The sequence below is a fragment of the Chelonia mydas genome, chromosome 2 (assembly GCF_015237465.2).
Source record: "Chelonia mydas isolate rCheMyd1 chromosome 2, rCheMyd1.pri.v2, whole genome shotgun sequence".
NCBI lineage: Eukaryota > Metazoa > Chordata > Testudines > Cheloniidae > Chelonia > Chelonia mydas.
Genome location: NC_057850.1, coordinates 97,527,975 through 97,553,457, shown reverse-complemented (window position 1 = coordinate 97,553,457; position 25,483 = coordinate 97,527,975). Strand labels below are relative to the sequence as shown.

The 25,483-nt window shown below is 42.6% G+C and overlaps 1 protein-coding gene and 1 long non-coding RNA gene across 3 annotated transcripts; both read left to right on the top strand.

Annotated features, from left to right (window-relative positions):
• The first annotated feature begins 1,699 nt into the window (after positions 1-1,699).
• On the top strand, positions 1,700-25,235 carry LOC102940059 (cytochrome b5). 2 transcript variants are annotated; one of them, XM_037892926.2, is made up of 5 exons: positions 1,700-2,220; positions 9,435-9,563; positions 18,771-18,800; positions 22,634-22,668; positions 23,928-25,235. In XM_037892926.2, exons 1-5 carry the CDS (start codon positions 2,086-2,088, stop codon positions 24,004-24,006), a joined length of 408 nt encoding a protein of 135 aa, XP_037748854.1. In that variant the 5' UTR covers positions 1,700-2,085; the 3' UTR covers positions 24,007-25,235. The 2 variants fall into 2 exon arrangements, with proteins under 2 accessions (XP_037748854.1, XP_037748855.1); XM_037892927.2 differs by lacking the exons at positions 22,634-22,668; positions 23,928-25,235 and having other exon boundaries at positions 1,926-2,220; positions 18,178-18,801.
• Positions 13,752-17,483, top strand: LOC122464515. Its single transcript, XR_006288614.1, has 2 exons — positions 13,752-16,497; positions 16,797-17,483. It is a non-coding gene; the product is annotated as an uncharacterized LOC122464515 (long non-coding RNA).
• Positions 25,236-25,483: the final 248 nt, after the last annotated feature.

Genomic DNA, 25,483 nt, shown 5'->3' with positions numbered 1-25,483 from the left:
TGCTCTCCCGCCAATTTTCAAGATTTCAGCTTGCCCTCTCCTCGCCCAAGGCCGGGTACCAGGGCAATGCAGACCACACAGCGCCCCTGCAATCTAAGCCGTCCCATGCCACACGGCATGTCTGGCAGGAAAGAAGGAATCACATTAAAGCACCCCAATTTTTCCTGAAGGGCCACGGGGAACATTCTGCGTCAGACTGAAACGAAACGCTGCCTGCACTATGCGCACAATGCGACAGCCGGGCTCCCGGGGCACTGGTAAATCACCGCCACCTGGCTGAAACTATGAAATTTACAATCGCCGGACTCCCTTCAGGCCGGGTGTAGATAATAAGTGGGAGGTAAGGCCATTGCCATCCATTAGTGTTGCTGAAGTATAGCTTGAATTTAATTAATAGAAGTTGCCCGAATAAATTAGCAAAATGAGATTACCCAATAGGAGGGGAATTACACATTTCTGTGGCAATATTTTAGGATTACTGCATTTCCTCTTTTCATTGAAGCGTTGACTGCTAATTGATACTGAAGAGTTTTGACTTCACTGATTTGTGTAGCTGTGACAATCCCGCTACAGTTGTAAATGGCATAACCAGGGTCATAACGTGGTTACTGAATGGCTTGGAGGCAAGGAAAATGACATTTAAGGAGATGATCAAATCACCAGTACAGAATTCACAAATCAGTGTAATGAAACGGATTTGCATGGCTAAAAATTTAAGTTTTGCCAAGCTAAACAGTTACAGATAGTTGGAAAAATTTGATGAAAAACAGACAAAAATGTTTTCATGTAATTTTACCCTCATTTTCAACCAGTTTCTTCAAGCTAGGGGCCCAGAATAGGACTTCATTTTAGGCAGTAGTATTCTGCACAACATGCCTATTTGGTGGTAACATCTATTTCTAAACTGGCAATAGGTTGCTGCCCCCATACTGAACTATTTATTCTGTTTCTTTCACTTCTTCTGAAGTTATGCTCAATTTTTCTCCATTTTTAATGTGAGATTTCTTGTTTTACAGATTTCATTGCGGAATTCCCTCCTTACATCGCTGCTTGCCTTCTCTGGCTTCTCCTGTTAAGTGGGACTTCTCATACTTCAGGGGAATTTTTTATGAATGCACTGTACTGACCTGTTTGGCACAAACTGTCAGCATACCACACTGTACTGAATTGGTACACAAGGATAATTGGGATGTGGCCTTGGGAGTTGAGAGGTCAGCAAGGCCTATGGAAAAGGGACGTTGAAGGGGAGCTCTAGCTCCAAAGCAGCCTGAGGAGTGAGGTGTCACCAAGAGCAATTGACAAGAGGAGACCACCTGTGGAGGCGGGTGGTCCTGGAGACAGGGATCCCATTAGCAGTAGGTGGGATGCAGGGAACTGTTCCCCTAGGAAGCAGCAGCTCTCAGGGCCAGATCTTATGCTGGAGGGTAGGGGCTGCGGAGGGTAGGGTGACCAGATGTCCCGATTTTATAGGGACAGTCCCGATTTTGGGGTCTTTTTCTTATATGGGCACCTGTTACCAGTCGCTCCAGTCCCGATTTTTCACATTTGTTGTCTGGTCACCCCAGCGGAGGGGTCGTTTGGAGGAAGTGAAAAACAGGACTCTGCCGGACACAGCAGCGTGGGCAGGCGTCAGCCGGAAGTGCGGGGGGGGGGGGGGACCGAATGGGCAGGGGGCGGGGCTCAGAGTCTCAGGTACTGCTCAGGGCGTTTCCCTCTCGCAGCCGCACGTGATCCCCGAGGTTGATGAGGGCCCTCTGGTGGGGGAGGGTTGGTCGGAGGGCGCGAGACTGTGTCCCTTCCCCGCCCCTGTTGTAACCAAACGGCGACGCAACAGTTTCTTAGAATTAAAGGAGAAAACAGCCCGTAGTACTGGGAAAAGCCTCTAATTCATCGTTCGACCAATGAGGGGCCGGCGGGGGAGACGGGCTCCCATAGGCCGGGCGCTGCCGGAGATCCAATCAGCTTGCGCGCGGGGTGATAAGACTGCCCCGAGACGGGGCGGGGGTTAGAGTCATTCCGCCGCCGCCGAGGGCCGCTGCTAGGACCTGGGGGTCGCGCGCGCGCTGCTGAGGCTGAGGAGGGGCGATGGCGGCGGGTGCCTGCGAGGCCTGGCGGGGCCGTTACTACCGGCTCGAGGAGATCCAGGAGCACAACCACAGCCAAAGCACCTGGATCCTCCTGCACCACCGCATCTACGACCTCACCAAGTTCCTAGAGGAGGCGAGTGCCGGGTCCGGGGCGCGCTGGGATCGGCAGGCGGCGGCGCTCGCCTGGGCTGCTGGAGAGTTTAAATCCCCGGGTGGGGTGCTGGGGGCGGGCTGGGCACTCGCAAGCCGGGGACGGGGGTGAGGGGGCGAAACTTCTGACCACCTGTACCGTAACGTCCCGCTGACGCGTAGGCCTCCGGGGTCAGCGCCTGAGCAAAGATGGTTGCGTCCCCGCGTAGGGGGAAGGGTGCGGTCCCCCCGTTGGGAGCACGTGGGGATATCCCTTAAAACCAGTTTGAAGAGGTACCCGGGGTGTGGAGGAGGATCAGGAGGGGCTAGACGGGGGGGGGGGGGCAGTTGCTGCTCAGCGTTGCTTTTGAGGCTGTTGGGTTGGACAAGTTAGGAGGGCTTGACAATTGCAGTTAGTTCTTGTGCGGCGTTTGCTAGAAAGCATCTTTGTTCCCTGAGGGGGAAAGGGCGATAGGTGTGTCGGCTCGCCGGGGTAGAGAGGTCAAAAACATAACCCTGCCTCATTCTTTGTGCAGTTCAGCGCATGCTCTCCGAAGTCCGGGACCCTGCTGGTTTCAACACACGGGTCCCCAAAACGTCCCAATCATTCTCCTGGAAACCTGACATGTGGAGAACTTGATGTCCAGGGCATATGATATAATCTGGTTTCACTCTGTGCGTTTTAATGGTGTCTGTTTGCCTTTTTTCCCTTTAAAAGTCCCTTTAAACAGCATAGAAAAGTTACATTTAAGAGAATGTTAATGTGATAAAGTTAATGCTCACTCACTAACTTCCAACAGTTAAGCTTGTAGGCTTGTGTGAGAGTAATCTTTAACTGCATGATCACCTTTCTTTCAGGTTTCAGAGTAGCAGCCGTGTTAGTCTGTATTCGGGAAAAGAAGTACTTGTGGCACCTTAGAGACTAACCAATTTATTTGAGCATAAGCTTTCGTGAGCTACAGCTCACTTCATCGGACGTAGCTCACGAAAGCTTATGCTCAAATAAATTGGTTAGTCTTTCTAAGGTGCCACAAGTACTCCTTTTCTTTTTTCAGAGCCCCTGACTTATTTAGTGAATGAATGTGATGGTGCATAATTGACATTGTTTCCAATAACTTAATAAAGCAGCAATGAAGAGAGCAATTGTGCACTGTACAAATTCCCTAAACCAATTTTTTGAAAAAGTCTTCTTAATTATGATTTTAAAATGAAATTATCTAATTTGGCAATGCATTCATCTTGTATCCTTGGTTCATTCACTATGAAGTATTCGATTTATATATGATCAAAATGTTGCTCTGCTATTCAAAATATGTACAGGTGTGGCTTCAGTTAATTCAAGGGAGTTATTCCAAATTTACTCTAACTTTGAATAGACTTTGGCTCAGAATATGCGGGTCTGTAGAACTGAGGCCTCCAATTATTTCAAAACCCTGCTTTGGTATTTAAATTGCTTATGTCCTGAAGCACAAGTATTTAAAGCACGAGTACTCTAAGGTTTTGTCAAAACAAAGGTACCTGGTTTCGGAGTGTTAGCCCTGTTAGTCTGTATCAGCAAAGTACCTGTAGCTTTAATTAATCACTGGTGCAGCTTTTTACTGGTAGAAGCTGTAGGGTAGACAGAACGTAGTTGTCTTCGCCACCATTTATGTGAAATGCTCAAGTCATACGTCTACACTGGTGTCCACTGTATGAGTGATGTATGCATCTCACCAGTAATTCTAGTGTAGAGACTGCCATAGAGAACTCTGATTCGTATGATTTGAAACGTGTGGGCTTAAAAGACTCTTAAAGACTATATAAAAGTATGTGAAGCTTGCAAAGTAAAATGCTCAGGATTACAAAAGGGCAGGATTGAGTTCCATGTGTTCATTAGTAACCTTTAACAGAGTACTGAGTCATATTCTGTGTGAAGAAGGGTTTATCTGCTGTTGAAGGTAACATCTAAAATTACTATCAACTAAAAGATTAGAGGAGAAAAAATTATCTGCTCTGCAATTTAGATGATACATAGAACCCAAGCCTTGTTAATCTATAAATCTTTGCCTCGTTGGGGATGGGGGTTGGATTAAAGTAGCATAAATCTGAGTAGGCTTAGATGTGGTGAGTACAGGAGACCTACCTATAATGTAGCTACTGCTGTTGCTATCACCAGTGGAACTGCACCTGTGGTGAATGATGGCCATCATACTTGCTTGTGCAGACAAGGCCCATGTGTAACTGACGACGAAATCCTGGGGTGAAGAGATTTCATGCAGCTACTGAAATTAGTAATATCAGATTTCAGAGTAGCAGCCATGTTAGTCTGTATCCGCAAAAAGAAAAGGAGAACTTGTGGCACCTTAGAGTCTAACAAATTTATTTGAGCATAAGCTTTCGTGACCTACAGCTTTTCCACTGAGTGCATCTGATGAAGTGAGCTGTAGTTCACGAAGGCTTATGCTCAAATAAATTTGTTAGTCTCTTAAGGTGCCACAAGTCGTCCTTTTCTTTTTCAGTAATATCAGAGCGGCGCGTTCCGAGGGACATGCTGGCCACCGCTCTCCGCAGCCCCCATTGGCCTGGAATGGCGAACCATGGCCAGTGGGAGCCGCGATCTGCTGAACCTGCGGATGTGGCAGGTAAACAAACCGGCCCGGCCTGCCAGGGGGCTTACCCGAGCGGGCCACGTGCCAAAGATTGCTGATCCCTGCATTAAGCTATTAAAGTAAACTAAGAGAATTTTCACCCAACTTGGAAACTTGACTTTTGATGACTTTGTAATGGAAAAGTCATTTCTTTCAAGCCTAATCTCCATTGACTAGTTCTTACGTTTGTCACTTTCATTTAAGAGGGTGTAGTACAGTATTATTTTTCTTTTTTGTCTTCTACAGAGCACTGAGCACTTCAGTGGGGATGTTTGTAGGTATGTGAGTTTGTTTATTTAATGAGTAAGATAAATGGCAAGACCTTCACTGACATGTAAAGTTTTGAAACAACATTTATATTTAATAAATGTTTAGCAGGTCAAGGTGCAAAGAAATCATTGGGTTGTGTATTTTGTCTACTGTATGGCTGGCAAGTATGTATGGCTATCTGAGGTTTGATTACTGTTAAGTTTTACCAGCATAGCTGTCAGTAGTGTGAAAAAATTACAACCCTAATGGGGGTAGATACAATTATACTGGCAAAAAATTCCATTTGCTGGTGTAATTTATTACATTTGGGGAAGTGGCGCAAACTATACCAGCAAAAGAACTCTTTGGCTAGTATCAGCTGTCTCTACTAGGAGGGCTGTTCCATTGTGTCTGTATTGGAAAACCCTTTTAAATATAGACAAGGTCTAAGTTACTTGCTGTGGATAAGAGATCCTACTTTTAGAGTCTAAGAAGTCTTTCCACTAACTTCAGCATGCTTTGGATCAGACCCGATGTGTGGATATAAATATACATGCTCCTAATTGGTTAAGAGCCAGCATATTTTCATTTCCTTTTACTATTTGTTGATATCTTGAGCAGAGAATTAGTTTGTTTCCTTCCCTCTTAATGGCTGATATAATACTATTCATGTTTTCTGAAACAATGTTTGTCTGAAGTGGCTTTCTCTTCTATTTGGGGGCTATTTATTTCCAAGCATAGTATATGTAAAAATACTCAAAGCATTTCTTTAAAGCTGGATTAACCCTTTCTGAATACTTTTTTGTTATACAAGTAACTTTGCTGTCCAACAGGTTCTGTTGATTCAGTTTGTTAAACATACTGTACATTTTAAAGATAGTCAAGTTTAGTGCGCACATAAGACCTTTGTCCTGGCCTTTCACCACATAGTTATCAAAACTGATTCATGGGCAGATTTGTAACGAGGGCCTCATCTGCCTTATGTAATCTCTCTTCTGCATACCCTCTTTTAACCTTTTTTGGCTCAGTTGCTAAGCGTAATCTTTACTCTTTGCACTTGTTTAGCCTCTCCCTCTTTTGCTTAGTCATTGTGGATAAGCATAGATCGGACTTCTTTAAAGAACTTCTAAAGTTACACAATAAACATATTTAAAATAATGAGAATTAGTACAATTTATGGGCATTTTGGCACTGCCACACTACTTGAAACTCTGGTAGCAGCAACTATTTCCTTGTGATAAGAGTGAGCAGGGATTATTTTCTTAACTTCAGAAGATGGACAGGGGCAGTAGGCTATAATTCCTGTACCCACAGTTCAGAGCAGCTAAAGTGTGTAAATATCTTAAAAAAAAAAAAAAAAAAAAAAAAAAAGCTCTGTGCTTCAACTATAGGGCCTTTCTGTCCATCTTAGCTCAAGCATGGCTGAACTTAGATAACAGGAGGAAACTTGTCTGCCACTAATTTTTATTAATTCATATTTTATATCTAATATACAATTATATCCCCAAATCTACATTAAAAACATTGTGCTTGCCAAGTAAAACGCTTGAAGGTTAGATTGCCTGTGTAACTTTAATTTGGCTCCCTAGTGTGTTTGCATTATGGTACATGATTACATACTATTTTTTTCCACAGCATCCCTGCCTCATTCTGTGACTGGTTTGTTATGCCATATTTCTATCCTTCCCATTCAATATTTGGCCTCCGGCTTTAATTAGTGCACATCACCTAAACTCTTTGCGGATTTCAAAAATTTCCTCATAGACATTTTTCTGGTGCTCTGATCATAGGATCTGACTACTATGCAAACGTTAATGAAACCTCACAACACTTAGGTGAAATTAGGTGTATTACCCCCATTTAATAGTTGGGGAACTAAGACATAAAGAGGTTAAGGCTGAAATTGTCAGTGTTCGCTAGTTTTGAGAGCCCAAATGGAGACTCCTTCTGTACTGCTGCTAGTGGCGGCGCTGCCTTCAGAGCTGGGCGGCCAGAGAGCAGCAACTGCTGGCTGGGAGCTCAGCTCTGAAAGCAGTGGCACAGAAGTAAGGATGGCATGGTATGTTGTTGCTACCCTTACTTCTGCACTGCTGCCTTCAAAGCTGGGCTCCTTGTCAGCAGCCACTGATCTCTCACCACCCAGCTCTGAAGGCAGTGCAGAAGTAAGGGTGGCAATACCCTGACTCCCCTACAATAACCTTGCAATCCCTGCACAAACCACTTTTGGGTCAGGACCCCCAGTCTGAGAAATGCTGTTCTCCCCTGTGAAATCTGGTCTTTTTTTGTACTCTTACCTTATACTATACAGACTTCACTGGGGAGAACAGATTTCATGGTCAGTGATGTATTTTTCATGGCCGTAAATTTGGTAGGGCCCTAGTCCTAGATACTGGCTGGTTTAGGGGAGTGGTAATAGGATGAGGTTTTCACTTAGTTTACTGGTTTATGATTTGGGTTCAGTGTAACTTAATTACCAATTACATACAAGTCCACTTGGCCGTATCTGCAGAGAAGTGTTGAATGGATGTTGTGAGAACAGTTCTCCTCATTCTCTTTCCAACCCTGTGGTACATCCAGAATAGTTCAAATGAAAAGTGAGAGGAAGCTTGTATTGCTTTTGGCTCTGCTACTCCTCTCATGAATAAGTAGAAGGCTTCATTCTCCTGTAACCTGTGGACATCTTACTGGAGCGCTGATTTTGCTTTTAAAACAGTGTCATCAATTGTGCATTTCAGATTAACGCTGCCTTGCTGTTCTTGGATTCTCTCAGCTGAAATCTCACTGGTCTGACTTGTACTGCTTATAGTTTTCAGAAATAACAAAGAAGAGAATACTCTTCCTTTTTCATGATTAGTGCATTTGATAGCTCTTATACACAGCAGTAGCAGATTTTTTTCATAAAGAAAATATGGTTGTGAAACCACGTCTGCAGAGAATTGAGCAGATGTAATCATTTTGAATGCCAGCATTCCTTTGCGTTACATTACATGTAGCTATAACAATTACGAGGTAACATTTTCAAAAGCAAGGTTTCTAGTTTTGGTTTACAGATACTAGGGAGACTCTGAAGATATATAAAGCTTTAATAAAATAAAAAATCATTTGTTACCCTCGTTATTGAAGTCCATATCGTGTAGTATGGTAGGATTTGTTTCAGCTGTCATAAGAAGTGTAAATAATCCCTATGTAGGAAAAGTGTTGTAGCATTGTTTAAAGTTAATTTGCTTATGTATTTAACTTTCTGTCATGCCTTGACTAGTTCTGTCAGGAATGTCAGATGCTGCTTCTAGCAATTGTAGTCCTCAAAGTGGAAGTTTTGAATGAAAAAATTATAGTTTAGAATGTAGGCAAGAAATCAGTTTTGCAAAAGGGAATTGGGGGAAAAAATAAGGGAAAGGATTTTATTTTCACTGTGTGTGTGTGTGTGTGTAAACCATGGGGCTCTTTTTAAAATATTGAAGAAAATTGAATATCCTTTAGAACATGCCCAACTCATTTTTTCATAATTAAAGTCTGGTTTTGTTACCCAGGGTTCTTTCAACCCAAAGCTCTTGGTAACTTTTACTCTGTGCGAGGTGGTGTCAGGAAATAAATCAGGGGAGACAGGGCCGTCCAACCGATAGATGGCTGGCACAAACAGGACCACACGAGTGCTTTCACTTAAAGCTAAACTTTACTTAGTCTCAAACACTTACACATGTCCTCAACAGGTTAGTAAAATACCCCCAACCCTTGATAATTAGCAAAGCTGACTGTGGCTCTCAAGTGACACAGCGGCAGGCTTCTGGTGGCCAAATCTTCCATCTGCCAGTGGGACTGCAAGATATATCCAGAGGGAGAGTCTAAAAAGAGTTCAACTACCTCAAACTTTCTCCCCTTATTTATACATTAGTAATAGAATGACATGTCCCTTAAAGAAAACTTATTAAGTAAGCATTTTCAATGGTCAAGCAAGAGATTCCTTCTGATTATCGATTAACCAGAGTTTGTAGCTTTGAGGCCCCAATAGGCATCCCTGGGGCACATCCTGCTCTTCTAAAATGCATGTATCGGCAACTTCAACACAATTCTTATCAGGAGGGATGCGGGGCCAAGCTGCCTGTTCTGTGGCACCCAAAACCCCTTCCCCTCCTGCCTTGGTCAGAGTGCTGAATGGCCAGTTTACAGCTTGCTGACTTGGTTGCTTTTTAGCAATAATCCATAGTGGTTTCAGGCACTTTACTGGTTTGCCAAAGTCTCCCCGTACAGTTTGACGTCTGAAAAATCCTTCCACCTTCTGTGACTTCTGGAAAATACTAGATTTTCAGTAAGTGTATGAGTTCTGAATTTTTTATTCTCACAGCATCCAGGTGGTGAAGAAGTCCTAAGGGAACAAGCTGGAGGAGATGCTACTGAAAGCTTTGAAGATGTCGGCCATTCCACAGATGCCAGAACACTGTCTGAGACATTCATTATAGGGGAGCTTCATCCTGTGAGTACATTATCAGTGTACAAATATTAATGTCCCTGCAATTTTCCGTGTTTAGACATTTCTGTGATAAGCACACTAAAAATAGAGCTGGTAACCATCGATGCTAGCCAGACCTCCTTATTCCACCATACCAGTTAACTTTGGGTGAAGCCAGGCTGCTCTTTCCTGCTCAGGCAGAAGCTGAGAGTTGAGCACTCTGAAGTGCTCAGATAATGTGGTATCAAATCATGGTAAGGGTACAGTTTATATTTCCTCTTTGAAATGCATTACAGCTGCATTAACTTAGGTTGACAAATAACACTACAGAACACTAAATCATACTGTACTCTCCAATCTGTACATCATGATCTCCCTAAAGATAAGATATAATTCTTTAAAATAGTAGATCTGTGAATTTGTGTAAATCTTTTATAAGGAGATTTATAATCTTTTATATCTACTGTACTGAAGGAAGTATTCAAAATTATCATTAACCTCTTGCAGAGGATATATAAACTGAAATTGGACAGGGTCCTGTGTAGTCCATATCTGTGCCATTTATTCGTTGGAACAGAAGTGAATTTCAGAATCTATGCTTCATTACTTTGGTTGTCAAGATAATATTGAAAACATGAGGAGACTATAAATGATTCAACTGTTAAAACAGAGTTCTGAATCTTCACCTCAGCTTCTTTTTTTGATCACCATGAAAAACACTGTCATCTGATCTGTCACTCGGGCCTATAACCTGGGCATCATCTTTGATTTAAACCTCTAATTAGTTCCTTGCATCCAGGCTATCTTTAAGTCTTGCTGATTCTTTTGCATAACATCTCTAAGGGTATGTCTACACTACGAAATTAGGTCGATTTTATAGAGGTCGATTTTTAGAAATTGATTTTATACAGTCGATTGTGTATGTCCCCCCTAAGCGTATTAAGTCGGAGTGTGTCCTCAATGCTGTGGACTTACGGAGTGGTGCACTGTGGGTAGCTATCCCACAGTTCCTGCAGTCTCCGCTGCCCGTTGGAATTCTGGGTTAAGCTCCGAATGCCTGGGCAAAAACATTGTCGAGGGTGGTTTTGGGTACATGTAGTCAGTCGCCCCTCCCTCCCTCCATAAAAGCAACGGCAGACAATCGTTTCGTGCCTTTTTTTCCTGAGTTACCTTTGCAGACACCATAGCACAGCAAGCATGGAGCCCGCTCAGCTCACCGCTGCTGTTGTGAGCATTGTAAACACCTTGCGCATTATCCTGGAGTACGTGCAGTTCCGGGCTAAGATGCCAGCATGAGGACTATCGTGAGGAGGACATGGACACATGTTCCTGAAAGCATGGGCTGTGGCAATTAGGACATCATGGTGGCAGTGGGGCTGGTTGATACAGTGGAATGCTGATTCTGGGCCCAGCAAACAAGCACAGATTGGTGGGACCTCATAGTATTGCAGGTATGAGATGATTCCCAGTGGCTGCGAAGTTTTGCATGCGTAAGGCCACTTTCCTTGATCTTTGAATTGCTTTTCCCCACCCTGAAGCACAGGAATACCAAGATGAGAGCTGCCCTGACCGTTGAGAAGCGAGTGGCGATAGCCCTGTGGAAGCTTGTCAGTTGGGAATCAATTTGGAGTGGGCAAATCTACTGTGGGGACTGCTGTGATCCAAGTAGCCAGTGCAATCACTGATATTCTGCTATCAAGGGTAGTGACTCTGGGAAATGTGCAGGTCATACTGGATGGCTTTGCTGCAATGGGGTTCCCTAACTGTGTTGGGGTGATAGATGGAATGCATATCCTTATCTTGGCACCAGACCACCTTTCCAACCAGTACGTAAATCGCAAGGGGTACTTCTCACTGGTGCTGCAAGAACTAGTGGATCACAAGGGATGTTTCCCCAACATCGACGTGGGATGGCCGTGTATGGCATTTGCATCTTTACAAACTCAGGGCTGTTCGAACAGTTGCAAGAAGGGACTTACTCCAATAACCGCTGGGGATGTTGAAATGCCAATAGTTATCCTTGGGGACCCAGCCTACCCCTTAATACCATAGCTCATGAAGCCGTACACAGGCAGCCTGGACAGTAGTAAGGAGCAGTTCAACTATAGTCTGAGCAAGTGCAGAATGGTGGTAGAATGTGCCTTTGGATGTTTAAAAGCTCACTGGTGCTGTTTGCTGACTAGGTTAGACTTCAGAGCAACCAACGTTCCCATTGTTATTGCTGCTTGCTGTGTGCTCCTTAATATCTGTGAGAGTAAGGGGGAGACGTTTATGGCGGGGTGGGAGGTTGAGGCAAATCACCTGGTGGCCGATTTTGAGGAGCCAGACACCAAGACTATTAGAAGAGCACAGCTAGGCGCGCTGTGTATCAGAGAGGCTTTGAAAACCAGTTTCATGACTGGCCAGGCTATGGTGTGACAGCCGTGTGTGTTTGCTGCAAACCGGCCCCCTTTGTTGATTTTAATTCCCTGTAAGCCAACCACCCTCCCCCTTCGATCACAGCTGGCAAAGGAAATAAAGTAACTATTGTTTTGAAACCATGCATTCTTTATTAATTAAAAAAAAAAGTGAGATTCTTGACAAGATAGTTCGGGTGGGCTGGGGTGCAGGAGGAGGGAATGACAAGGCCACATGGCTTATTGTAGCCAAACTACGAATCGAAACAGTTCGAATGACAGCCTTCTGTTGCTTGGGCCCTCCTCTGGAGTGGATTGGCTGGGTGCCTGGAGCCTCCCACCCCCACGTTCTTGGGTGTCTGGGTGGGAAGGATATGGAAGTTGGGGAGGAGGGCAGGCGGTTATATAATGGATGCAGCGGGGGTCTGTTCTCTTGTTGGCTTTCCTGCAGCTCCAACAGATGCTTCATCATTTCCATTTGCTTCCCCATTAGCCTCAGTATTGCCTCCTGCCTCTGCTCTTTGTGCTCACTTAATGCTTTCCTGGTCTCTGCCACTGAATGCCTCCATGCGTTAAGCTGTACCCTGTCAGTGTAGGAGGACTGCATGAGCTCTGAAAACATGTCATCACAAGTGCTTTTTTTTCCACCTTCTGATCTGCGATAACCTCAGGGATGGAGATGATAGGGGGAGCATAGAAACATTTGCACCTGGGGGGAGATAAAAAGGGAGAGTAAAATTTAAGAGGATACCTTTCTGAGAACAAAAGGGAGACTCTTTCACAGTGAATCAAGCAATTCACAGCACATGTGCTTTAGGTAAAAGGTCACATTTTGCCTTTTATATTGAGTGCCTGCCAGTATGGTGGCACATCACACATGGCTGGGCAACAGAATTCAGTTTCTAGGCAGCCATGGTAAGCCTTTTGGTATACGGGGTTGGCTTCTTCCACATGTTATGAAGGCGGGAATGGGCTCAAACTGTACTGCCATCCTTTCCCATAGCAAGCAATGCTGCTTGGGTTTCACATTTAAAAGGAGGAGCTACGGTTTTTGGGTGGATGTGCAGCACACCCCTCCCCCTGCTGTGTGGCTATTCTCCGGGATGAGCCCTTCACCCCTCCCCCTGCCGCATGGCTGTTCTCCGAGATGAGCCCTTTTAGCCAATCACAAACAACCCAACATGAACAGGGTCCTTTTACTGTTCCTTTACAAAAACTCTCCTATTTCAACCAGGTGACCATGAATGACATCACTCTCCTGAGGCTAACACAGAAAGATAAAGACTGAATGTTGCTTGAATGTGACCAAATCCCAGGACCATTCGCTGCCATGCTTTGTGCTGCAGTGATTGCAGACTACTTGCTACTGGCTTGGCGTGGTAAAGTGTCCTACCATGGAGGACGAAATAAGGCAGCCCTCCCCAGAAACATTCTGCAAAGGCTTTCAGAGTACCTCCAGGAGAGCTTCATGGAGATGTCCCTAGAGGATTCCCGCTGCATCCCCAGACACGTTAACAGACCTTTCCAGTAGCTGTACTGGCTGCAAATGCATCCCAATTCTTCAGGGCAAAGCAAACATTAAACACTATTGCTTTTAAACCCTGTACTGTAATTACAAATACGCACTCAGAGGTGCCTTCTCTGGCTTCAGTGTTGGAGGATCCCGCCTTGGGAGGGTATTGGCTCCAGGGTGAGGAAAAGGTCCTGGCTGCCGGGGAGAATGGATTCACGGCTTGCCTGCTGCGCATTCTCCACCTCCTCTTCCTCATCCACAAAATCCTCATCCCTGTTGCGTGAGACTCCCTCCCCCCCCTCCCCTTGCAGGTGTCCATGGACAGTGGTGGGGTAATGGTAGGGTCCCCCCCTAGAATGCCATGCAGCTGATCATAGAAGCAGCATGTGTGGGGCTCTGACCCAGAGCGACCATTTGCCTCCTTTGCCTTTTAGTAGGCTTGCTTGAGCGCCTTAACTTTCATGCAGCACTGCTGTGTGTCCCTGTTGTAGCCTCTCTCCACCATGCCCTGTGCGATTTTTGGCATATATATTAGCATTTCTTCTTTTTGATCGGAGTTTGGCCTGCACAGATTCTTCCCCCCATACAGCAATCAGATCCATTGTCTCCCTTTCAGTCCATGCTGGAGCTTGTTTGCGATTCTGGGGGGACTGCATGGTCACCTGTGGTGCTGAGCTCACCACTCTGACCAAACAAGAAATTAAATTCAAAATTTCCCAGGGCTTTTCCTGTGTATCTGGCTAGTGCTTTGGAGTTCAAAGCGCTATCCAGAGTGGTCACACTGGAGGACTCTGGGATAGCTCCCAGATGCCAATACCATCGAATTGTGTCTGCACTATCCCAAATTCGACCCAGCCAGGTCAATTTTAGCGCTACTCCCCTCGCCAGGGGGGAGTACAGAAGTTGATTTTAAGAGCCCTTTAGGTCGATGGAATAGGGTTGGTTGTGTGGACGCTTTCATTTTAAAATCGACCTAATGCGGCTAAATTTGACCTAACCCCGTAGCGTAGACCAGGGCTAAGATACAACCGTTCCTGTTTATCCACTCAGCTAAAATTGCTCCAGATTCTTATCAACTCATGTCTCAGTTACTGAATACAATCTTTTTCTCTGCCCAGACAAATGCAATCGTGCCCCATTCATATCCATTCAGATGCTGCTGCAAAGGTAATTTTCCTAGCCCACTGTCTCTTTGACCATCTCACCCTGTTTACATCCCTCCACTGACTCCCTTTTCTCTTTCACATCAAACATAAGTTACTTTCAAGGCCCTTCATGGCCTATCCTAACTCTCCTTTGCTCTGATGCCCAGAAGAATTGGTCAGTGTTCAGGTTCGCTGGTGTGTTGATGCCACTGCCTATTGTGTTGACTAGTATTGTTTCCTTGTAATCCATCTTTTATCTGTAGCCATCTCTTGTCTCTCTTAATTTACTTTGGAGTTGAGAGCCTTTCTTTTTTGTTCTGCTTCTACTTGTACATCACCTAGTACAATGAGGTCCTGGTCCATAACTAGGCTCCTAGTTTCTGTGGTAATACTACTACTAAAATGATCCAGTGTCTCCCTGAGGCTGGAGAAAATTTGGAAAAACAAATCGAAGGTGAACTGCCACACTAACTCATACTGAAGATTCTGAAACAAAGATGACAATATCAACGTTAACTATTTTATGTTTGGGTATTATAGTAGAAATATGCAGCCAGTGTGCTAACCCTAAACTGCTTCACATGTCACATAAAAGACCCAGCTGTCCTTCACTTAACTGCCAATCTCCAGCTTCTGTTGACTTGACAACTTCTGTGATTCTGTTATGCATACAGTTATCTGAGGTATAACAAACAAACACTGGCTTCATACTGTGTGTGGTTCATAATTTATGCATTTATAAACTGCCTTTTAAAAACTTACCTGACTGTCACAGACTTCATCTGTTGCCTTAGGGTGCTGTAGAATTCAGGGCCATTGCAACAGAATGCCACAAAGCACATGGGACCTTGATTAGTTTGCTCCTATGTATTGTTCGTGTGTGAATGGTGGAAGGGGCTATCAAATCAGGGTAATTGTTCAGTTTGTTACACAGTCTACTAAAGGAATGTATATCTTTTAGGAACATAGGAAATAGAAATCTGCTGGTGCATGGAATTTTGAAATGCATTGGAGAGTTGCATTCAGTTGAATAAGGAAACATTCTGGAAATTATTTATAAGCAAATGATGTTGTCATCGTCATCACCGCTCCAATAACTGCATTGGTCATTGGGGCACCATCACTGATGAGCAATCAACTAATTGTCTCCACCCCTAACGATTGTGTGTCAGTGCTTGAGTCTCCGAAGTCCATTCCTGTCCACTCTTTTATGTTGTCAATCCATTTCTTCTTCAGTCTCCCTCTTCTCTTCCTCTGTACCGTCCCTTGAAGGATGATCTTGGATAGGCCAGATCTTGTTACATGGCTGTACCACTTCAGCTTGCACTTCTTCATGGTCACCAGGAGGTCTTCATATGACCCAGTGCATTGGGTGATGTTGTGGACCTCTTAGTGACGTGGTCAAAGTAGGAGATGCCCAGGATTTTACCAAAGTATCTCATTTCTACTATCTGTATTTTCCATTCAAGTTCTTCTGTAAGGGTCCATGTCTCACATGCATACAGAAAAATGGAGATGACCAATGCATGCAGCAGTTTCAGTTTGGATTCCAGGGCGGTGTTCTTATTCCTCCAAATTGGCTTTAGCTTTGTCAGTGCTGCTGCTGTTTGTGCAGTTCTTGCCAGAATTTCGGCCTTTGATCGTTCATCAGTGATTGTCCCCAAATACTTGAACTATTTCACTGTCTCCAGCTCTTGTCCACTGAGTTTGTTCACCCCCTCAATACTGACTCTGCATATGTGATCTTCTAGGGCATCAGTCATGATGCACTCCAAATAGATGTTGAACAGTGTGTGCAAAAGAAGGCAACCTTGCTGGACTCCAACGGTGGTGCAAAACCACTCTCTCCTATTGTGCCATTGATGAGAACTGCACTGCTGGTCTTGGCATACAGTTCTTTAATGGTAAGAATAAGCTTATGACAAACATTGTACTACTTCATGGTTGCTCAGAGCTTCATGCCATACTCTGTCAAACACCGTATTGAGGTAATCAAAAATGTGGTAAATGTCCTGTTAGTGTTGTAAGTGCTTCTCACATTGAACACGAAGGTTGAAAATCTGTTCTGTGGTGGTACTTCTGGCACAAAAGCCAGCCAGCAATGATATTCGCTGAGTGTGGCTTCAGTCTGTTCAATGACTTTCAACATCTCTTTGGGGTGGCTAATTAAGCTTCTGATCTGGTAATTTTGACACAATTGCAGGTTGTCTTTCTTTGTCAGAGTGATTAGTGACTGTGTCCATGTGGAGGGCCACTCACTGGTCTGCCAGATCTTGTTGCAGATCTTGGTGAGTACATCTTACTATTTCTCCTCCAAATTTCATCAGTGCGGCTGGGATATCGTCTATACCTATAGCTTTTCCGTTCTTGAGTGATTTCACAGCATCTGCACTTCATGTTGTATTGGAAATTTCTCCTCCTCTGTTGAATCTGGGCTGTCTAGGACACTAAATCTCCACTTGTCTTGTGGTTGCATAGATCAGAGCAGTAGTTTGTCCACCTATTGATGTCCCTTTCTTCTGTTCCCTTCTTTGTCTTGAATTGTGTTAGCTTTGGTCCATCTTTCCTTCGTCAGATCTTTTACAACCTGGAAGGCTTGTTTGCTATTTTTATTATTGATACACTCTTCAATTTTAGAGCATCATTTTTCAATCCATATCCCCTTGTCCACTTTCATTACATTCTTGATCTTTCTGCTAATTGCTCTGTATTTATCAGCTTCCCTCAGTGCTGTTCTTGTGTCTCAAGTTCTCTTCTAATGTCACACATGTAGTGTTTCATTTATGACCCATGGTTTTGTCTTACGACGTTTTCCAAGTATGTCCGTTGCTGCCTCATTCATTAGTGTTGAAATTGTTGGTCGTCGCTTCTGCATCGTCCTCTAGAGCAAGCAGCAGGGCAAATTTTCTGCTGATCATTGGAATGACTCTGCAATGTTTCAGTCTGAGTCTTTCCAAGTCAAACTTGGTTCTGGTGAATTTTGGCCCGAATTTCCTTAGCCGCAGCCAAAAACTTAGCATCACAAGGTTGTGATCACTTCCAGTATCAGCACTGGGGAAGCTCTTTGTTTTAGCTCTGTTAATCCCAGAACTAAATCAGTTTTGCACCATGTTGTAGTCGATCTGGCTGTGATTTAGACCATTAGGTGTGTGCCGTGTTGATCGCCTGCATGCTTTTATGTGCTCCTAATGTTTGCCAGAACCAGATTATTATAGCTGACAAACTCAAAAAGCCTCAATCTTGTCTCATTGGTTATTGCATTACAGGAAGGGCCACAATCTCACCAGTCTGCCTGTGCGGCAGTATCTACTTTAGCGTTCCAATCTCCCTGTACACTCAGGATATCTTTCTTGTGTACCATATCAATGATGTCTTGGAACTGATTGTAAACATTTTCAGTTTACCTCAGTCTATGATGATGAGCAGGGGCGTAGACTTGTACCACTGAGATATTAAATGGCACTGCCTTTAGAAGGATGGAAATAAGCCTGGTGGACATTGGGCGGCATCCTAATACTGAATTCTTGATATCTTTGTGCACAAATCCTACACTGTTGCCATGTTTGTCCTCTCCACTGTAATAGAGTACATGGCCTTCTTCCGTTAGTGCCTCTCCAAAGTTCTTCCATCTGACCTCAGATTCCTAGGAGGTGCCAGGTGTATTGTTCCATTTCGTACGTGAGTTCTTTCAACCTCCCTATTTGTCTGAATGTCCCTACATTCCATGTGACGGTGGTGGTGGTGGTATCTCTTCCACGGATCCTCTTGGTTGGGGTTACGCCAGTAGTATACTTGTCGTGTCCACCCTGGTGGGAGACTGATGGTGTGGTCATTATTAACCCAGGGTGTGATCAATCCAGTATGTACATGGTTGACTTGCTTATCATATGTTGTGTTTTGGGCAAATTTCTAACCTGGGGGAGCCCATCTCTCTCCAGGCAGCCCCCTTTTAGTTGCCTCTTACGAGATGCAGGAGGAGCAGTGGGCCTAGTCTGTTCCCAGACCCACAGCCTACTCCGATAACTTATGGTAGTGGAAGGCAGCTGCATGATCTTAAGTCTATACTGTGGGAAAAAAATTAGTGGCACAGCAATAACTGAAACTAGTGACCTTCTCAGAAATCCTGTTTGATACACTTCATTCTTGTCTAACCTTTTTTCCCTTTATTTTCTTGCAGGATGACAGAGACAAAATTAAGAAACCAACGGTAAGTGTCATCACTCTGAAATCTCAAATCCAGTGTTTCATCTGGACACTGAGGCTTTTTGCACACAGTGTATCTACTTAAAGACGAAAGGACATGAAGATCAAGTTTACTTGAAAAAAAAACCTTAAAGTAGTTTAAAGTACTGTACTTGCCCTGAGACTCGCTGTCAATCTGTGTGGCTTTACAGTAAACCTTTCCTCTTGACTAAAAATGTTTTCTTCTGTTCTTGCAAAAAAACCCCTCCCACTGAACAAAATAGGAAATTAATTCCAGTCTCTGTTTCACTGTATAGAAAGTGCCACCAAATGTACAAATTAACTATTTTTTTCTAGATTTTATATAAAAATAATCTTGTGTTAGGTGTAAAAGTTAAACTTTTAGGAAGTTTATTAAGTTGTCTAAGTTTTGTATGAACAGTTGGGGACAAATCTGAAGGGTTTCTAATTACCTCAACTTTTGCAGTATAGCTCTTGGCAAAATGGACACAATTCACAAATATTACAAGCATGACAGTTACCACACCTCTACACAATTAAGTTGAAGCTAGAATAAAATTGCGTCAGGTCTGAGTTACTATACCTTTTCTGTCAACACCTGAAAAATTTTAGATTAGGTAAACACAGAATACTACTACCACAGATTTTTTTTTTTTAGTGCTACTTCTTTATTTACAGGACATACATCCAAAAGCATCTGTTATGGATGCATCTACAATTAAAATAAAGCCACAGGAATTAGTAGAAGTGGTGCCAGCAAGTTGGAAGTAAGCAGCAAATTATGAGGGCCAGGGCTTGTTTAGATTCTGATGCTAGTACACCTGTAGTAGGTGCAGCAGAATGCCCAGTAGGCAATTAGATTAAACTGTGCAATCTTGCTTGCTAATTATCTGTTCCAAAATTTAGTTTCCTGCAGACTTACCACCCAGTCAGGGATGTCTTGCTGCAATTATAAAGAGAGCATTAACTTTGAGAGCCCCCCCAATTTGCTTTGAAAAAAGTATACATTTCCTGTTACTCCCTAAAAATTTTAAAAGTACTTTAGTAACATTAGCTCATCCCTAGTCTATATGTTTAACAATTAAATTATGTATTCTGTACAACAAGATTCCAGGATTGTCACTTTGTCACTCTGAAGCCTATTATGTCTCTAGAGTCAGCTTGAAGCTCTGGAAACAGCAAGAAACATAATCGAAGGATATTTTTGTTCAGGCTATCACTAGGTTTTGTGATCTGTTACCCTCCAGTTTTTAAATTTTCCGTCATTTTGACTTTACAAATTACAGCCACGTGGTGCATAGCTACAGTAAGGCATGTATCTATGCCATGTCAAGAGTCCTAGAGCAGGCATTCTCAACCTTTTTCTTTGAGGCCATCCCAACATGCTATTAAAAACTCAGGGCTTCAGCTGGGAGAAGTGGGGGGGGGTGGGGGCAAGCTTGGGGTTCTGGGCTTCAGCTGCCCAGCAGTGGGGAGGCCTTGGGGCTTCAGCCCAACAGGGCACCTGGGGCTTTGTGTGGCCCCCACTTTAGAAATGCTTTCCTAGAGTATCCTGATATCTAAGTTAATGTATGGTTAATTTGCATACAGCCATTTCAGTGGTTGTATGGGGGAGACTGTACAGATAGTGGATTACTTATCCCAACTGCCTCCTGCACAAAGCAATACAAATCTCCCAGTACAGCCTTCCCAGACAAAAATCAATGCCACCGCCCACGCAACAATCGGTAGACAAAACAGTCTAGACTCTCAGCCCCTCATGGCATCATAAACCCCTCATTCACCACAAATCTATACAACTCCCCCACAGACAAATCAGCACAGCCACCCACAGGAAAACAGCCAGCATACACAATAATCCTAAATATCACTCTGAAGTCTAAAATGTCTGAGTTAGTGTGAAGTGATGGAAACCGTTACAAGCCTAGTTGAGACCTTTTTGTTTAGAATATCACCAGTTTTCAATCATCACTGGGATTCATGGTCTGTTACCATCCAATTTTTAAGTTCTCAGGGGCTTTTAGACACATGGCTTTACGAATTACCTTTGCGCAACCACTCAAACTTTCAGGTACTAGTAGTTTAATTCATAAAGTAACGGCTACACTGAGCAGATTTTAATGAGAACATTAACTTTATTTTCTGACTTTCTGTTGAAATGTGCAACTTTAGTATTGCAGTTCTTTGTGTTTTAGTATCTTGTTTTTAAAAACAAAAACTGCCAATGCAAGTTAGCATTTAAATGATTAAGTCTTGAAGTCCAGATGTCCCTGAGATAAATGGGATGGTGGATAAGTGAGTTCTCACAATTACTCCTGTTTGGCTGGAGGAACTGTTAAGGGCTGGGTTAACAGGGCAGCAGCACACTTGAAAAATGTCATCAAAGAATATAAACACTGAAGATGTGTATTCTGTGCATGCAGGTTTGTGGGACCAGGCTCTGTGTTTCTGAAGGATTTACACAGAGATAGTTCACTCTTTCAGTAAGAATTGGTATTCCTTTTGTGAACAGCCCCAGCATCCTGTGTTTTAGTTGAAGGAGGAAGACTAGCAATTTGTACTTGTTTCCTAATTGTTAGAAAGTTTATGGAAAACTGAAATCCCACTATCAGGAAGTTTCACATTTTAGATCTATGTTGAACGACAAGTCCGGGAGCTCGTTGTTTCCTGTGAGAACAACACAAAATTGATAAGCAATTACCACAGGCTATCTTGATAACCAACACTATCTTCTGATGTGTTGCACTTACCATAAATCAAGAAAACAGAAATGTTTTGAACCGGCTTTGGTCCTCCATTAGGAGTTGCTGTTTGAAGTCACTGGGATTTGTGCTCCAAAGTCACTTAAGTGGCTTTCGAAATCTCACCCTTACGTGCCTATCCAGAGGTTATAGGAGCCTAAGTTTAGGCTCCGGATTTCAAAATCACATTAACAAAGTTACTGTGATTGAAGCCTAAATATCTAACACTAAAGCAATGTGCTTTTGACATGACACCAATCTAATGTCACTAATGAAGTTGTTGAATACAATGTTAACCCTTGATGTTGTGAATACTTATGCACATGCTTAACTTCAAGCACATTGGTAGTTCCATTACTGTTAATAGGGCTACTCATGTGAGTAAAGCTATATACCTGCTATATGTTCAGTATTTTGGTTTTGCCTGTAGCAGTGTCTTTGTTTGAATAAGACATCCTAACAGTAGTGGCATTTAAAAAAAATTAATTTATTATTGACTTTAAAGTTGCAGTAGCACAAAACTTCAAATTAGTTTTACAAAGCTTCAATATGACGTGAATTAATCACTCCACCCTCGTTCTCAATAAGAAGTATTTATGTACAGATTTGGAGTATTTAGTTTGAATTATTGGCAACCAAAAAATCTTGGTCTTAAAACGATTGTTTTTCCACTGCAATAATTAAACCTTTGAAACAAAGCATGGAAAGTTTAGGCCACAAAGAATATGTAAACAGTCTTGATATAACCTTAACTACAGACGTTAATGCAACCACTAATTAGTAAGAGAGGGACATAAAAAATGACTTGGCAACAATTTTAGATAACCATTTTGTTATAAGTGAGGTATAAATTGCAGCAGGAAACATGGGATCAGAATGTTATCTGATTAGCAAATTACTTCTGAAGCTTTTAACTATAAGGCTGACTTCATCCAGGCATGAAAGCTGCATTTGTGGCTTGCTTTGGCTAGTTGTTGGAAAAGATATAAATAAAAGTGTTATGGTGAATCCATTTCGTTTAGCCAGCCCTCTGTGGGGAAGTGGGGGGAAATTGCCACTCATGTTCAGTATCTTAGTTATGACCTTTGTTTTTCAGGAAACACTTCTTACCACTGTGGACTCTAATTCCAGGTATAGTATGGCTTGTAATGTCATAAATTTAAAACAGACTGGTGCTTCATGGTTACCCTTCCCTAATTCAATGAAGTGGGGGAAAAAATACTGTTCCGTTCAAACTACTAGCAAATAAGATGGTCGATTTTAGGGGCTTATCAATGCTATGAAGTTAATTTGGAATAAGATAAGGAGCGAATTTAAAGCAAGAAGGCATTCCTGATGAACTCCCTGTGTGGACGCTCTTTATTTTAGAATGTGTCCACACAGGGAATAACTAGGAATAACTTCCCATGGAGTCAGACCCTGGGAATGGATGACATGTGAAGGCTGTTGCCATATGTAAATCCCAAGTTTGCTCTCAGTGCTCTCCAGGGCATGTTGTAGTCTTACCATGCAGATTTTACACTTCATCTTGAAGTTAAGTTTACCTTCTTCTGGAGAAGATCCGGTATGCTATTAATGCAGGAGGTGCTTGGTGATCTTACTCACTAGTGCTGCTGCTGTTGCTAGCTACTCTGGCTGCCTTATTGATAAGCATCAACTCAGAAAAGTCTTTGCTGCTGCATCCAAGTTAAATATAAGGAGGATTCTGGGCTAAACGTAGAGCAGCACATATACCCTGTACCCTTGCTAGAACGCAGGATTTGGGATCCATGTGTGGTACTGCTTTAAAACGAATTGCAATTAAAGTAATTAAATTGGGATCCATGGCTGTGACCGCGTTATATGCGAATTCGTGCTATATAGACATGCGTTCTAGTGAGGGTCCAATGTAGTAGAATTTTAAAATGTGCACAGATATTCACATTTCAACACAATCCAGCCAGAACTTCATGCATTAATACTGTTCATTACCTAGAGGAATCCTGTGATTCAAGAACCTTCCATATCACTTCCCACAGAGGAATTTAAAACTTTTGGTACTTCTTGGGAAAGCTCACCTGTATCTTCTCTTCAGTGAAGGGCACTGTTCTGTTGCGACAAGCCATGGCTTTAAGTTTGGCTGGAATCTTATTCTCCAATCAGCAAACTGAGACTTTGAAACAAAGTTTTTATAACTGTGCATGCGATCGTGTTGGCTGGCAAGAGCATATTACCAGCATTTGGTTCTAGACCAACCAAAACACTCCCCCAGTCAAAGGCTCTCTTATCCTTATCTGAAGAGTGGAAAAGAATTACAAAGTAAACTTTTTTTATAACCAATAAAATCTCATGTGTAGTTTAGCAGCTGTTAGACATTGCATGAAAATAATTCTCACTGTGATTCTTTCTAGTTGGTGGACCAGTTGGGTGATCCCAGCAATAGCAGCAATTATTGTGGCCCTGATGTATCATTTCTACATGTCAGAGTAAGCATGCTACTGAGAACCAATAAAAGGAGAGACGGATTTGGGAAAGAAAACAGAAGCCATCTTAACTCACTACACTTCCTGACAAAAGCATAATAGCTGAAAAGAAATTTTTTAAATTGAACTTTTCCAGAAAACTTTCTGCTGTGCACTTTCTTCTTAATTCTACCTTTTACTCACTGCTTAAGTGCTAAAGGTAGTGTTTATCTTTTGTATATCACTGTTTTATTCTCTAATGAACCATTTGAGATAATGCTGATTTCTGTATTACAACAGATGTTATGTATGTACCTGCCTGAAACTTGTAACATTGCTTCTTTAATGTTTGTTAAGGCACTGTCTGAATTTAATATGAATCCTTCAGCCCTAAATAACTATAAAATTTGGTGGGCATGTGTCTCTGAAAACAATGTTCATTTTACCTTTTACCCATAATCTTATATTCTTTGCTTTCAGTCTAGCACTGCTTTCAAATTGTTTTTTCTTTCTACATAAAGAAACAAATTCAATTTTTTTTACTTTAAAAATAAAATGGAGAAAGCTCTGTGGTAGTAGGTCTAAGGGTCAGTAAAGCTTGTAAATGTATGTAAAGTGTAGCCTATACAATGTGTGGATCTACATGTCAAGCTGTACAATGGCCTACTTAAAAGACCTTCCTGACACCTAGGACTAGTACAGAGTGCTACCATAAAAAAGCCAGAGTGCTTAATTCAGTTGCTTATTGGAAAAGCATCACTGAAGCATAGTGAAATTAAACTTAAGGAAATAATTGGGATATCTCATATAAACATCTTGTCTATTTTGAAAAAACGTACAAATCAAAAGCTCTTTTATTGGTTCTGCTTTTTTGGGGGAAAATATTTCATGTAAATTCCACAACAGGTAATTTTTCTAAGTGGAGCAAAATATTACTTTTAGCAACCAGAGCTCTGAACTGATGTGACTGTAATTTATCCTACAACTTGAGCTAAAGCTTTAGGAAATCTTCAACTTAAAGCTATGGTTCCTAGTAAGTGAAACTGATTATCTAACTACTGTACCCAGTTTACTGTGCTGATTCTCAGTACTAAGGAAAAAAGGAACATACAACTTGTACTTATCATGAAATAACTCTTCGGGAGAGGAATCTTGCTGTTTGCATTTTCTAGGGTGATGTTTTTAACTTGTGCTATTCGTATGTACAGTATCATGAATAAAAGCACATCCCTAGTGTCTTTCCACATTCCTATAAAATTGGATTTTCTGTCTCTCAAATGTATTAATTCCCACTCAGCAGATAGACATACCTATAGAAAAATCTACACAGCAACATAAGCCTCTGATTAGTGGGCTTAAGTCAGCTGACTTGTGTCAGAACCTAGGGCTTGAGTGTCTACACTGGTTAACCTAGGTTAAGGATTTTCTGACCTGTGCTTGAGCCTGGGCCTCTGGTATCCACACTACAGTGTACAGACCTCAATCAAAATAACCCTATCCAAGAG

Bases quoted from the DNA above. Each gene is read 5' to 3' on its own strand.
- LOC102940059 (XM_037892926.2), top strand. From the start codon at position 2,086: ATGGCGGCGGGTGCCTGCGAGGCCTGGCGGGGCCGTTACTACCGGCTC. The intron at 18,801-22,633 runs GTAAGTGTCATC...TTTGTTTTTCAG, and splicing joins ACAAAATTAAGAAACCAACG to GAAACACTTCTTACCACTGT. The intron at 22,669-23,927 runs GTATAGTATGGC...GATTCTTTCTAG, and splicing joins ACTGTGGACTCTAATTCCAG to TTGGTGGACCAGTTGGGTGA.